The sequence below is a fragment of the Monodelphis domestica genome, chromosome 6, assembly GCF_027887165.1.
Source record: "Monodelphis domestica isolate mMonDom1 chromosome 6, mMonDom1.pri, whole genome shotgun sequence".
Lineage (NCBI taxonomy): Eukaryota > Metazoa > Chordata > Mammalia > Didelphimorphia > Didelphidae > Monodelphis > Monodelphis domestica.
The window spans coordinates 75,239,621-75,255,471 of NC_077232.1; the positions used below are offsets into that span (position 1 = coordinate 75,239,621).

The window sequence follows — 15,851 nt, forward strand, 5'->3', positions numbered from 1 at the left end:
AGCAGGCAGATAGAGCACTAGGACTGGAGTCAGGAAGATCTGAGTTCAAATACAGCCTCAAACACTTCCTAACTGTGATATGTACTGTACCACTCATCTGCCTTCTCTACAGGACCTGCGTAGCCTCAAACTCTCCCCTCCATCCCATGGATTTAGAGACAAAGCAAACAGAGGATGTCCGTGATTCCAAAGGAGATTTAGGTCAAGCCAATTGGCAGATCACACAAATTCTAATCAAGGATGGAAGCCTCGGTGGCTGAGGCTAAGGACAGGGATATCCCAGAAGTGATGAGCTAGAGAGCAAATACAAGCTGAGAGTCTCCAGAACTCTGACCTGGTGTTAGTCTGAGCATCCTTGCTGTAACTTTGTCATGGAAGTCTGAAGAGATAGTCAGCGAGATAAAGGTTTCCTTTCTAAAATACATAAGGAGCTGACTCAACCTTATAAGAGTTTATCATCCCCCACTGATAAGTGGTCAAAGTATAGGAACAGATGGTTGTCCACTAGTAGAAAAATTTTCCAAATCACTCATAACTGAAGAAAAGCAAATGAAAGAAACTTGGGAGGTTCCATTTCATACCCATCAAACTTGTCTTTAACTCAGGCTTTATCTATTTTCTCTACTTTGAGTGATTATTAATAAATCTTATAAAATATAATACTTGGAGATATTGGATATTAATTTTAATTTTACAGTGGGCTGTGAATTGTTCCAGCCATCCAGGAAAATCATTTGGACCTATGTATGCCTCAAAAGCCTCCCTACTAAATTGGGCATGCACTTTTTTTTTTTTTAAAACCCTTACCTTCCGTCTTGGAGTCAATACTGTGTATTGGCTCCAAGGCAGAAGAGTGGTAAGGGCTAGGCAATGGGGGTCAAGTGACTTGCCCAGGGTCACACAACTGGGAAGTGGCTGAGGTCATATTTGAACCTAGGACCTCCCGTCTCTAGGCCTAGCTCTCAACACACTGAGCTACCCAGCTGCCCCCAGGGCATGCACTTTTTAACCCAGGGTTACCACCACGACTAGAGCTGTACCCTAATGAGGTTAGAGAGAAGAAAAAGACCAATAAGTCCAAACGTATTTATAGTAACCCTTTTTGTAATGTGAAGGAATTGCCCATCTAGTGGGGAATAAATAAATGGGTAAATTATGGTATATGAATGTAATGCAATACTATTGTACTGAGAGTGAGAAATGAAGAGATTGTTTCAGAGAAACTTAGGAAGATTCATGTGAACTGATGCAAAGTGAAGGATGTAGAACAAGGAGAACAATTTACACAATCCTATCAACCTTATAAAAATGAACAATTTTAAAAGACTTAAGATCTCTGATCAAGGGAACAGCTGGGTGGCTCAGTGGATTGAGAATCAGGTCCTGGGTTCAAATCTGATCTCAGACACTTCCTAGATGTGTGACCCTGGGCAAGTCACTTAACCCCCATTGCCTAGCCCTTACCACTCTTCTGCCTTGGAACCAATACCCAGTATTGATTCTAAGATGGAAGGTGAGGGTTAAAAAAAAAAGAACACTGATCAATATAATGATTAACCAAAATTCCAAAGGACCAATGCTGAAGGATGCTACCCATCTTCTGGCAGAGAGGATGGACAAAACATGTCCAATCAGATACACAACTTTGGCGATGCCCAATGTGGGAATCTGTTCTCCTTGTCTATGCTTATTTTTTAAAGGATTTTCTTTTTTTTTTCTTTATGTAGGGGAGAAGTGAGGAGCAAGAAAATTACTCTTGACATTTGAAAAAAATTTTTTTAATTTAAAAAAGGTGAGAATGTTTGTGTAGGAACAGTATAGTTCTGGGTATAATATTCCTGGGGTCAACAGACTTAAGTCTGTAATCATGTATGTGCCTGTGTGTTTATTTGGGCAAATCTTATATAAAATGATATGCCTTGAGCTTCCAGCTGCCTGAAGGTTTTGGTGAAGAGAACCATTGATAAATAAAATCAATGACAGCTATGTCACAGGTCAAAGAATAGCCACATTCCTAATACACCTCTGAGTCCTGTCCTACCTGAATTATCTAATCTGAAAAATACATACAGGGAATTTACTGATAACTTCTATGAGCAAATAAACTTCACACTGAGATAAAATATGAGATAATTCAGTCTTTCTTGGGTGACTCAAAAAGCATCGCAGAGCTCTACAAAGCCCTGGGGCCATCATGATAAACCTTTCATATCACTGCACTAGGGAGCTGGGGGACCTCACAGCAGTGAAGAGAATGTGGGCGACAGAACCCCAGTAATATCTGCCAAAGGCATGAAGATGACTGCATACAGCCCAGGGAAGATGAATCTTCCTGCCTTCAGGCCTGGCACTTTATCCCCTGAGCCTCCTACCTGTCCACCTTTAGAATTAAGAATTTAACTAAACTTAATTTAGAATTCAGTTAGGGGCAGATAAGTAGCTCAGTGGATAGAGAGTCAGATCTAGAGTTGGGAGGACCTGAGTTCAAATCTGACCTCAGATACTTCTTAGCTGGGTGACTGAGCAAATCACTTAACCCCAATTGCCTAGCCCATATCATTTTCTGTCTTAGAATCAATACTAAGACAAGGGATAAGAGTTTAAATTTTTTAAATTAAATTTAACATATTAGTTGTATGGGGTAAGGAACAGAGAGTTCTGCTATTCACTAAGAGGAGAGACAGAGCAGAGGCAAGATGATTCCACTACGTTTGAGAAAGTTCTGCCTTGATTGGTTTCTTCCTAACTTCTACTGTGCCATAAGATTTTAGAGTTGGATAAGACAATACATTTTTCTTGCAAGTGGTAAAACCTATGTCTCTCTTCTCTGGATTAAGTCTTTATTTATTCATTTATTGGGGGGGGATTTTATTTAATTAGTTAATTTAGAATATTTTTCCATGGTTATAAGATTCATGTTCTTTTCCTCCTCTCCCCCCAGGGATCAAGTTTTTAAATGCATAACAAAGAATTGAAATATAGCTACCTCTCTCTCTCTCTCTCTCTCTGTTTCTCTCCCTCTTGCTGTTTCTCTCTCTCTCCCTGTGTTTCTCTCTGTGTTTCTCTCTCTCTCTCTCTCTCTCTCTCTCTCTCTCTCTCTCTCTCTCTCTCTCTCTCTCTCTATATATATATATATATATATATATATATATATATATATACATACACACACACACACACACATATATATACACACATATATATGTATGTAAATTTTTTTTTAATTCACGTACTCTGGGTTAAGAACCACGGATCTAGTTCACTTCCATTTTTCTACCTAGGAAACTGAGACCCAAAGAATTTAAGTGAACCCTATAGCATCCCTTAGGTATCTAAGTGTAGCAGAGCTGGGACTCAAACCCAAGTCTTCGAATCTACTCTAGTCTCCTTTCCACGACACAATGCTTTCTTTTATCTGTTGTCTTCCCCTGCCTAGTCTGGAAACTCCTCAAGGGCAGGGGACTGTCTTTCGGCTCCCTTTGAATTCCCAACACTTAAAAATGGTACCCAGCCCAGAGGAAGGACTTTATCCATGTGAACTGATCGACTGCCCAAAATATAGACTACAGCATGAACCTATTTTTTTCTTTGATATTAGCCACCACAAGTTTGCCGTAAGCAAAGCATTTGGTCTATCTTAAAGAGCAACACAAATAAGAACTGTTACAATTGTTGTGACCCTTAGAGACCTACCAGAATGCCGCACCATTCACACCGCATGCCTGACAGCACCTCTGAGGACCCACAGGTCTTCTTGCATACCTCGCAGCGGGCATTGGAAGAGAGATTCCCCTCCCTCCAGTGATGGTGGTACGTGTCCTGAAAACAAGGACCAGAGACAGCGCCGATGAGCAGGAAAGGAGAATAATTAAAAAAATAAGTCAGAAAGGACTTTTAATTTTCAACTCAACTCCATAAATATTGATGAAATGCCTACTCTGTGCCAAGCACTCTGCTAAGCCCTGAGGATGGCAGAAAGGGATAAAGGGCAGCCCCTGCCCTCAAGGAGCTGGCCATCTCATGGATGACGTCAAGGTTCTGAACCTGGGGAGGCTGGAAGGCGGATGGTACCTTTGACAGAAATAGGGAAATGTGGGAGAGGCTTAGGGGACAGGTAACGAGTTCAGTCTTGGACAGGCTGAGGCTGTGACGTCTCTATGACATCCAGTTTGAAATGCCCAAGCCAACAGGTGGCAAAGAACCGAAGCTCAGGGGAGAGAATGGAGCTGGATATGGAGTGTCAGGTTTCCACAATGAAGATGACAATTAAGCCCAATGTCTAGGGAAGGACCCAAGTCTCTTCTTCCTCCTGCCTCCCCAACAGCGAAGCCAAGCACACATCTGTGCACAGAGAAGGTGTCAGGGAAAGATTTCCCAAAATTAACTGGATTTCCCCCCAAAGCTGCCCTTTTTCAGCTGGAAAGAACATTTGCTAGAACATTTCTCCTACACAAAAGCATCCTTCCGAGGTTTGGTCATGGCGTCTGGAAGGTTCCTGCAGACACTTACATGGTCCTGATGACCATCCTGATGACACTGGCGGCAGTCACTGCAGGCAAAGGGGATGCAGTCGGCATGTACATAGAGCTCACAAACTAAGGGAGGGGGAAAAATATTTTAAATTAATTAATTAAATAAAAATTTTTAGTAAAAAAAAGAACTAAGGGGGAGGGGGAAAAGAGCATTTTATTCAGAATAGTCACATCCCTCTGCCCCAGCTCAAAACCATCGTCACTCTCAGGACACCTGTTCTTGCCTTTCTTGAGTCCATCCTGTCCCCTCCTCTAGAATGTCCATCCCTGCTTCCAAACTTGGGCAAATCTTACTCATTCTTTAGGTCTTAGCTAAAATGCCACCTCCTACAAGTTCCCACAGTAATTCACACTTTTCTTACACATTCTTATGCATTTCCCTCCATTGACTTAGGACAACACAAATGGCAAATGCATCTGGTTATCCCTTCTAGATGGAGAGTTCCATTATAGGGAACTAGGAATCTCAGTGGATTGAGTCAGACCTAGAGATGAGAGGTCCTGGGTTTGAATCTGATCTCAGACACTTCCTAGCTATGTGACCTAATCCCTATTGCTCTTACCACTCTTCTTAGTATCAATTATAAGATGGAAGGTAAGGATTTTTTTTTAATTCCACTGCACATCCCCTCTGTACCCTCTAAAAAGCTTAAGCTCTGAGCCGGGCAGTAAGATTTAATACCTGTCAAATAAAGAGTATATCAACTAATCAAGAAGCATTTATTAAGGCTTATGTTCCAGAAGTCCTCCTAAGTGTTCGAGATAACAAAGATATAAAGTGGAATAATCCCCACACCTAAGGACCTTATTTTCTAATGAGAGAGATAACATTCACACACTCAAGCATATTCAAGATATATATATACCACTCAGGTACTAGGAATACCACCTCCTCCACCAGGAAGCATGGAGTTATTTGTCATTTTGTCATAGGTTTTCTTCTCCATCAATGGAAAAAACAAGATGGAGAAGACTACAAAAATCCACTGCGAAAAAGAGCCCCCCATCCTGAAAAAAGGTTGGGAACAACCAATATAGATTAGAAAATAGTGAACCAAAAAGTCAGAAGACGTGGGATCTGGAACAAGTTCTCGTTCTCTCTCTCTCTCTCTCTCTCTCTCTCTCTCTCTCTGTCTGTCTCTCTCTGTCTCTGTCTCTGACTCAGTTTCCCCAGCTACAAAATGAGGGACATGGTCTCTCAGGTCCTTCCACTCCTCAGATTCAATGACTTTGTGGCTAAGAAATCAAGATGTTGTAAAAAGTCTTGTGTGTTTTGTTCTAGAAGCCTGTTCTAATTCTGAAGTCAGCCAGACTCCCTTGGCCATTTCACATAAATCCCCACCACGTGCTAAATGTTCTCAGAAAGCACACATGCTGCCTGGTCCCTGTCTCTTAGGAAGCTTCCGTTCCAGGGCAACCTGGCCCCACACCCACACATTGTGTGTTTTTAGTTTTCATTTCTGTCTTCACATTTCCTGGCAAAAGACAGAAAAAGTGAGGATCCCGGTTTGACCCACTAGGCCCTAGAAATCGACATCTTTGACAAGGATTTAGAGCAGGGGTTCTTAACTTGGGATCACAAACTTGTTTTTGAATATTTGAATAATGATTTCACTAGAACGGGTTTTCTTTGTAATCCTATGGACTTAATTTTATATATTTAAAATCATTATTCTCAGAAGGGAGAGTTCCTTACTAAGACTTTACCAGACCACCAAAGTGGTCCATGATACAAAAAAAAATGTTAAAAATCTCTGGATTAGAGGAAATGGGAAAAGCTCAAGAGGCAGGAAACCATCCCACCTGAGCAGCACAGTTCAGAAAAAGCCAGGAAGTTCAGTGAGGGAGAATGAGACCATAAACACTTTTAGATACTTATTTTTATTATTATTGTCCCTCCATTATTATAACCTATGGAGGGGATCTGGGCAAAAGCAGCACAAGTCTGCATTACACAGCAGACAGTAAGTCAACCCCAGGAAGATTCTGAGAAATAGTTACTGACTTCAGTATTTTGTTCAGTCCATTCCTACAATGTATGAATGGAAGAGATGAATAGAGATCTTCGGAAACCCCACCCCTCCACACCACAGTTACCTTTCCAAGGTACAGAAAAACAAGTCAATCTTAAAAGATCTATTCTCATGGATGGAACACCCTTGTGAATTCATTCTATCCAGGTTTGGTATCAGAGAACCCTGAAGGTCAATATTCCAAACATTAGCACCTCTAAAATACTGCTTTAGTCCATCATTTGAAGCTATCAAAAATTCTTTCTGGATTACGGAATCACATGATGATGAATTTGGAGTGGGAAGGGGTCTTAGAGGTCCAGTTAGCCCAGGAGTTCTGAGAGCAAGAGGGAGAGGCAGAGAGAGAGGCAGAGGGAGGGGGGGGGAGAGGACAGAGAGAGGGGGGTAGGGAGGGAGAGGTGATGTACAGAAAGACAAGACAGTCAGATGGCTTCCCTTTGGATAATCTGGTGAAGCTTCTGGATCCCTTCTCCAGAATCAGGTTTCTAAGTAAATTAAGGAAATGCTGAATTTCAGTTGGAGTTAATTGAAAATAAAGTTGCTGTGATGGAATACTACTCTGCTGTGAGAAATGATGAGCAGGTTGGCTTTTAGAAAAGCTTTGCATGAAATACTGCAGAATGAAATGAGTAGAACCAAGAGAATGTTGTATATAGTAACAGCAACTTTATTTGAAGAGTAAATGTGAATGATGAAGCTATTTTGAGTAAAATGAACATTTGAACTGACTACAAAGGACTTACTTAGAAATGCTCTCCATTTCCAGAGAAAGAATGATATATGGAGCATGTATTGTCTGTTTCTGTGTGTGTGTGTGTGTGTGTGTGTGTGTGTGTGTGTGTGTGTGTGTGTGTGTGTGTGTGTGAGAGAGAGAGAGAGAGAGAGAGAGAGAGAGAGAGAGAGAGAGAGAGAGAGAGAAGTGCTAGCCTTCTCTAATGATGGATTGGGAGGGAGGGAGACAACTTGAGACTCAAAGTGAACCAAAAAATAAGAAAATAAACATTTTGTAAAAATTATGTTTTTTTCCTATCCAAGTTCATGGACTTCTTGAAATCTAGTCAAGTCATTCTCTTTCCATTGTGCCATCCTAACCAAGCAGTATGCTGAGATAGTATGGATTAATGAGTAAAGCTCTAAACTTGGAATTAAGAAGACCTGAGTTCAAATCCATCCACAGCTGCTTAATAGTTGTATGATTCTGAAAGAATCACTTCATTATCTGGGTCTCATCTTTAAAAAAAGGGCACTGGGCATAATGGTTTCTAAGGTCTCTTTTAGTTCCCAATCTATGATCCTATCCCTCTCAGTTTTGTGTCATCTGCAAATTTGATAAGTATACCATCCAACTCATTAATGAGAATATTATTTCTCCCCACAGGGGCATAATTGCTTCCAAGTTCTCCTAGACGAGGCTTCTCAGAGGCTGCATTTTACTTTCTTTTACTGAATCTCACTATAAACAAGGATTTATGAAAGTAAAGCTGTATAAAGGATGCCAATAAAGAAATAATAATCAGAAAAAGAAGAGAGGATGGCCATCTTACACTAGGGTTAACCAATGTATATCTGATGTACTCAGTTACTACCCTTGTGGCATCTGGATAAGTGGAGAAAACACAATAGGTGGTACCCTTGTGATCAGCTTATGAGAGGGCATATACAAGAGTCACATGGGATGGACAACCATGGCTGGGCCATGATTTCTATTACCAAAGGCAATTTTCAGTTGTTTTCATTCAGGCCCAACTCTTCATTACACCATTTGGATTTTTCTTGTCAAAGATACTAGAGGGGTTTGCTATTTCCTTCTCTAGTTCATTTTACAGATGAGGAAACTGAGGCAAAGGTAAATGACTTGTCCAGAGTCACACAGCTAGGAAGTGTCTGAGGCTATATTTTAACTTAGTAAGATGAGTCTTCCTCTATCCACTGGGATATCAAACTGCCCTAGAGGAAATACTCACCATTTAAGTATCTGATAAATAAATTAGGAGTTAAGAATAGAAAACTAAAAAAGAGATGATGAAGAGGGTCTTAAGAGAACTACCACCAGTCTCTAGGGGAGGCTGAGAGGTTAGGCGATAAGCTGGAGGTTTGTTTGGAGCTAGGGACAGTTCAACGAAGGACCAAAATGCATGCTAGAATCTCCTGCACTGACCAGACTGTTCCCAAAGGCCAATGGTTCCTAATGGGCTTAATTAATGGAAACATGAATGTTTGCAGTGTACATTACTATCACAAATAGGTCAATGTTAGCACAAAAGCAATCAAGATCCATTTGAGCCCCAATGCTAATGAAAGGGGGGATGCTGCTACATCCCATTAGCGATGCCCTTTAAATAATGACGAGCACTAAAGAGAGTCTTGTTCAACAGGAAAAGTGGGGCAGATGGAGAGGTGATTTGCAGATGGGTGGAAGAAATCCACAGGGAGACTTGAGAACTACCTTGCGGAAACTGGACTCCGAATGCCAAGAAATAAATCCCTAAGGTTGAACTAGTCCAGCAATTTGGGTGCCATTATTCTAAAAGCTCCAGGAATGTTCCCATTCTTAAGTGGAACAGAACTCAAGGCTCATAGCAAGACTCTTGGAAGTACAGAAGCCTGTACCTTCCTCTAAGATGCACTCATTCTTCAAATTTGGGACCACAGGAAGCTTTTAGAACTAAGCCTATTCATCAAGATAGTACTTAGAGGCAAACTTTGATGCATCCTCAGGGCATCGCTTTCTTTACAACAACAATTCAAGGTCTTGGCTCCACTTGGCACTGAGGTCTGTACGCTCATGGCCAGGCTAGAAAAATCAACATTCTCTACATCCTAAAAAGAAAAAATATCATCAAAGTTCTGCGGCTTAAGAGATCTCTTCTGCCCTGGTCTGCTGGGCCCTTAAGAAGTCCACAAATACTATTGTCTAATCTATCTAGGACCCTGGTGCCTGGACAGCTCCAACTGTCACTCTCTGAAATCCACATAGTAATTTGATGTATTACAGTTGTCTGGGTTTGTGTCTTATTGCCGTACCAATTATTCCAAGAGGACAGAGGCCATGCCTTGCTGCAGCTTTGCATCCCTTCCACCAAGCAGCCCAGAACTTGGCACACAATTGAAGTTTCATAAATGGTGGTTGATCAACCGAGTAAAGAATGCATTTGGAAGTTCCCAAGAATATCTTTAATCTTAAACTCAAGAGTGTAAAAGCTAGAAAGAACCTTGGAGACCATCCTACTCCAAACCCTTCATTTTACAAAACACATCTCTGAGATTCAGATGAGAAGAAAAAAATCATACAGTTAGTAGCAGAAAGTGAATGCCAAGAAGATTCCCAGGAACATAGACTTGAGACATTTATATAATATTTTTTAAAATTTCATTTGAGTTTCACAATTCTGAGGGAGACACTAAAAGTATTATTGTCTTCCATTTCATTGGTAAGGAAATGGGCTCAGAGTGGTTAAGTCACTTGCCCATGATCACAGAGCTAATAAGCCTCAGAAGCAAGATTTTAATTTGGGTCTTCCTGACTCCAAGTCCAGAATCCTACTCACTACACTACCCTATCTAATGAGATCTTTGCAAAGATAATTCAAGTCACAATATTATTTTAGGAGGGAGTGAGAGAGAAGGAAAGGGAGACAGAGACAGAGACAGAAGGAAGGAGAGAGGAAGAAAGGGAGAGGGGGAAAGAGAATGAGAGAGTGAGAGAACAAGAGAGCGAGAGCAAGAGAGCAAAAGAGAGAGAGCGAGCGAGAGAGAGAGAGAGAGAGAGAGAGAGAGAGCGAGAGCGAGAGCGAGAGCGAGAGCGAGAGAGAGAGAGAGAGAGAGAGAGAGAGAGAGAGAGAGAGAGAGAGAGAGATCTGGTTTAAGGTAAAGAACCTAAGCAGGCTTCTTTTTTTCCCTTAAAAGAAAAATGTAACATTTCAAGGGAATAAAGACATCAGCAACACAAAAGAGTAAAAGAAACCCAAGTCAAAATCCCTGGTGAAGTAAAGAAGGGAGGCCCTGGGGGAAACATGATAGCTGTCTTCAAGAATCTCCAGTTGGTTCCAGAGGGCAGAACTAAGGAGAAACAATGAGGATAATCTGAGAAGAGGCAGATTTGAACACAATGTAAGGAAAATAAGAGTTGAAGAGGCCAGATTTGAGAGAGTAAGCTTCCCCTTCCTGGAGATGTTCGGTGACCATCTGTAGAAAAGCTTCTTCTATGGGGATGGGTTGGACTAGATCCAGAGTCCTTAATCTTAGGTCTGGAAAGCTGGTTGTTTAATATGTCACTAAACTACAATTCACCATAACTGGCTTCCTTTGTCATGCCATAGGTTTTATTTGATGCATTTAAAAACATTCTTCTGAGAGTCTACATACTTCACGAGATTGACAGACAAGTTCATTACACAAAAATGGCTAGGAATTCTTACACTGGACTAAAAGATCCTTGACTCCAGTTCTGAGATTTTCTGTGCAAAACAGATTAAAAGCTCAGGAAGAGACAGAGGGGAGGGGAGAAGGGGAAAGGAAACAACAATTAAATAGCTACATGCTTTCCCAGTATCATCTCAGTTGAACCTCACGAAAACCCTGGAAAGTAGGTGCTATTATTACCCCATTTGACAGTTGAGGAAACTAAGGCAAAGCTTAAATGATCTGCCTAGGGTCATACAAGCTAGTAAGTGTCTGTGGCTGGATTTGAACTCATTTTCCTGACTCCAGGTCCAGTGCTTTATCCACTGTACCGCCTCTTACTGAGCCAAGTTTACCTTAACTTCTCCCAAATGTACTTAAAAAAGGAAGACAGTTAGCTCTCTGTTTTGAATGCAATTCATAGGAAAATCTTACTTTTTTTGCATCGAGTCTGAAAACACAAGTTTCCTGTCTATGTTCCTACTATGTCAAATGATCTGAAGCTGGACTCTGAATTCATTAAAATGTGCAGCAGTGAACTTGGGTGTCAGGGCATCTGGCTGGAATATAAGCACAGACAAAATTCCAGACACCAGGATTTGGATCATGAACAAGTCATTTAAACAACTTAAGCCTCAGCTTCCCTTTCTCTAAAATGGGTAGAATAATATTACTGACCCTCCTCTAAGGTCTCATGATCAAAAGAGTTGTGTCATCTTAAAACATCATGGTAATGGGAGTTGTTATATTATTTGAAAAATCTCCATGGAAAGAGCTGAATATCTCTGCATCAGAGGTAGCTGGGGTTTAGAAACAATCTTTCCCTTTCTGGGGACAGACAGTATTTGCAGTTATTAGCCACTGTCTAAAGTACTTTTGGCCAGAAGGGTCAGACCAGGCTTTGAAATATCACTGTTCTATGGAAAATGGGACCAAGAACTTCGATGCCAAGTCAGGGTTATTCTGGAAGGTTGGATGAACCCAAAGGATATGAATGCTTAACCCTCCCAGGAAGGAGGAAGCTACGATTGGCATGAAGCTACCCTCTCCCCTGCCGTGGGGCCCCAAATCTGAGTATTGATTACAGCTCTACAGGTGACACAGAGACTGCCCACAAGACTGAAAGCTTCATGAAAGCAAGCATTTTTAATGATCCACATCTGGGATCTTCCAGCCCCAAACACCAAACCCTAGACACAGCAGCCTCCTATAGAAATGAAATTTATTGAACTATAAAATCTTTACAACAACCCCATATGGTAGGCAGTGCTAGGATTATTATCTTGATTTTACAGACAATAAAACTGAGGCCCAGAGAGGTGCCCACTGTCAAATGGCTAGTAGATGGCACCCTGGTCTTCTAATTATATGCTTGAGATTTGATTACTATTTCATTCCTGTCCCAGAGGAGCTCACCACCTGGCTGACCTCTCCAAGGCAAAAAGGAACTAACTAATAATACTGGATATAAACAGATCATTTTAAGCCCAAGGAGAAGGTCAAAAGGTTATGGTTCTTCTTATGAAGTTCCAATTCCTGTCCCAACCCCAAATTTCCCATCGCTGGAAAGTATCCTCAGGGCTAAAAACAAGGTAGTCTGGCAGGGTTTAGTATTATTGGATCTCCCAGTTATGGAGGAGGCAGCAGGACCAGAAATGGGCCAAGCTAATCTTAGGGACCTGAGGGGAGATCCTGGGTTCAAATCTGACCTCACATACTTCCTTGCTGTGTGGCCCTGGGCAAGTCACTTAACCCCCATTGCCTAGCCCTTACTACTCTTCTGCCTTGGAACCAATACACAGTATTTATTCCAAGACAGAAGGCTTTAAAAAGGAAAAAAAAAAGGTAAAACATTCTATCAGTAGAGAGGTGCAGAAAGTGGGGTACATTTTCAAACATGACTAACATACTCATTTGTTTTGCCCTGACTATACACTGAGACAAAAAATGTTCCTCCATTCTATGCAGTGACAGCAATATAAACAAACATATCAATTAAAACCTTTTTTTTTTTAAGAGAAAGAAGTGAAAGTAATTAAATAAAATCCTAAAAATCTGACAGATTGTAAAAGTGACTCCATTAAAGACACAGGACCATTTAAAAAGTTACCTTCACAGCGAAATGCAGGGAAATCTAGCGACTTTCTGCAGACAAGGCAGATCTTCTTCTTGTAGTGTCCTGGGGGCCCGAAACAATGAGCAACAGGAACCTGCCAAGGGAGAGAGCACAAGCATCCATCAGTGACATTTTCCTGCTCTGGCCAGGGGTCACAGGACCAAAAGCTTTAGTGAGACTTCCCCTTATCCTAGGAGCACTAAAAATAACAGCAACAAGAATCGCCGATAGCTACATGTCATTTTGTTTGTGAAATGCATTTTTAGGCATGTTTTTCCATTTGATCTTTACAAAAATCCTCTTCCTTGTCAGACAATTCCAGGACTCTCCTGGCACTACTGCCACTGGAATGCCCACTGCTTTACCTTGCCTCTCAACAGGGAACAATATATCTGATTCACCAAAATGACCCTAGAGTTCGAAAGTTTATGAATGCCTTCCCAACAACAGCTCTGGAAGTGAGAGTCACAGCTGTAACCTTCCCAAAGGGGTACCATCCAGAGCAGCTGTCTGAAACAGTCCCCTTCTGGGGGTATGACACCATAGCACTTTCATACCAACCTGTTCCTGGTACCCTTGGCAGAGGAAGGCCAAGGGGCAATGTCTTATTATCTGCATTTTAAAGAGTGATTCACCCAGAGTCTTTCTTACACACCTACTATGTGCTCTGGGTTCAGATAAAAAGATGCAAATCGAACAGCCCCTTCGTTCATAGACCTTAGGTTTTCCCACAGCAGTTCCCAACATTTTTGGTTCCTTGAGCCCCTTTTAACAACAACAAAAAATGTGTTGCAAATTCCAGGGTAATTTAGTATACTATTAATATTCCTTCAGACTTACTCTTGAAATGTGTACAATATGCTAGGAGGAATGATGAGCAGGATGGTTTCAGAAAAAGTTGGAAAGAGCTATCTGAATTGATGCAGAGTAAAATAAGCAGAACTAGGAGAACACTATACACAGTAACTGCAATATTGTAAAACAATTGAATGTGATAGACGACTTTGCTACTAACAGCGATACAAAGATCCAGGGTAACTCTGAAGGACATATGACAAAGGGTGCTATCCACCTCCAGAGAAAGGACTGTTGATGTCAGAATGCAGATCAAACCATACTATTTCACTTGAAAAATGTATGTTGAAAATTATTATATGTAATTGGGAAAATAAAATAACTTTGAATTTAAAAAAAGAAATAGGAACAGTAATTACAATGATAACTTTTCCTCAAAAAAACCCTCCAAATTAAAATGTACATTATGATTATAATTGTAAAAATAAAAAAATATATAGATGCTTGCCACAAAGGAAACACATATTTGTAACAGAACTAAGCGATTATTTATTACATAAGAATTTTTAACCTGAGTCCTTCGGACAACTGTCTTGACCTGGTAATGGGGGTCATGAACTACTAAATGGGAACCATTGTTGTATTGGGTAAATGCAACCTGAACACCAATAAATACAAGGTAATTTGAGGAGAAAGAACTGACAACTTGAAAATCAAGTTCATAGAGGAACCAAGGAAGATCTAACCAAGGCCTTGAAAGAAGATAAATAGAAAAGAGGAGGGAGTCCTTTGCAAACATAGAGAGCAATGTAAGAAAATACATGGAGGAAATAAATGGAATGCCAAGTTCAGGGAACAGTTATTTGTCTACTTTGTTTGGCTGGAACATAAAATATGTACAGAGTGTCTAGACAATTAGGTTGAAGCCAGATTTTGGAAGGCTTTAAATGCTAAATTGAGAACTTTGGGGGCAGCTGGGTAGCTCAGTGGATTGAGAGCCAGGCATAGAGATGGGGGCTCCTGGGTTCAAATCTGGCCTCAGACACTTCCCAGCTGTGTGACCCTGGGCAAGATGCTTGACCCCCCCCCCCCCCCCTCCATTGCCTAGTCCTTACCACTCTTCTGCTTTGGAACCAATACACAGTATTGATTCCAAGATGAAAGGTAAGGGCTCAATAAATAAATAAATAAATGAATAAATGAGTGAATGAATGAATGGATAAATAAATGAACAAATAAATAAGTGAATACGTAAGTAAATAAATAAGCAAATAAATAAATGAATGAATTGAGAACTTTTTCTTTTATCCTAGAGGTAACAGGGAGCCAGTGAAGATTCCTGAGTAAGGCAGGGATATGCTCAAGCCTATGTATCAAGAATATTATTTTGGCAGTTGCGTGGAAGATGGACCCAGGGTGGGGGTTGGGGATGGAGGGACACTGAAAGCTAGGAGACAAATTAGACAGCTACTGTAACAATGCAAGCAAGAACTCATGAGAATCTGAAATGGGGCAGTGGTTGTCAAGGTGAAGAGAAGAGAGAAAGATCAAGGGCTTTTGTGGAGGTAGGAACCAGGACTTAGTAAATGACTAGAGATCCAAAGGTTGAGTGCAAGGCAGGATTATAGATCTAGAGCTGGAAAGAACCTTAGAGGGCACTGAGTCCAATGACTTTATTTTACAGCTGGGGAAACTGAGGCTAAAAGAGAATGAGTGAATTGTCCATAGTCACAGACTAGAAAGTCTCTGAAGTGAGACAGGATTTGAACTTCTGACTCAAAGGCTCAATTCTCTTATCCACTGCAATATCTAACTATCTCTAGTCAAAGAGGGTTCCCCCCACAGAAACTGGGAAGATGTTGATGTACACTTAAAAGAAATGAGAAAGTTCCATGGAGGGGCAGGTGTAAGGGTTAAGGAGTGAATTATTTTTAGACATACTGATTTGGAAATGCTGACTGAACATCCAGGTGA

At 40.9% G+C, this 15,851-nt stretch overlaps 1 protein-coding gene across 1 annotated transcript in view; it reads right to left on the reverse strand.

Moving 5' to 3' along the window:
* The window catches only part of DGKQ (diacylglycerol kinase theta), a 116,629-nt gene that overhangs the window by 74,617 nt on the left and 26,161 nt on the right, over positions 1 to 15,851 (reverse strand). Inside the window, exons 3-5 of the mRNA XM_056802275.1 lie at positions 13,077 to 13,176; positions 4,510 to 4,595; positions 3,694 to 3,819 (exon numbers count right to left, since the gene is read on the reverse strand). Coding sequence (XP_056658253.1) covers positions 3,694 to 3,819; positions 4,510 to 4,595; positions 13,077 to 13,176 — 312 coding nt within the window. The remainder of the gene's footprint in view (positions 1 to 3,693; positions 3,820 to 4,509; positions 4,596 to 13,076; positions 13,177 to 15,851) is intronic.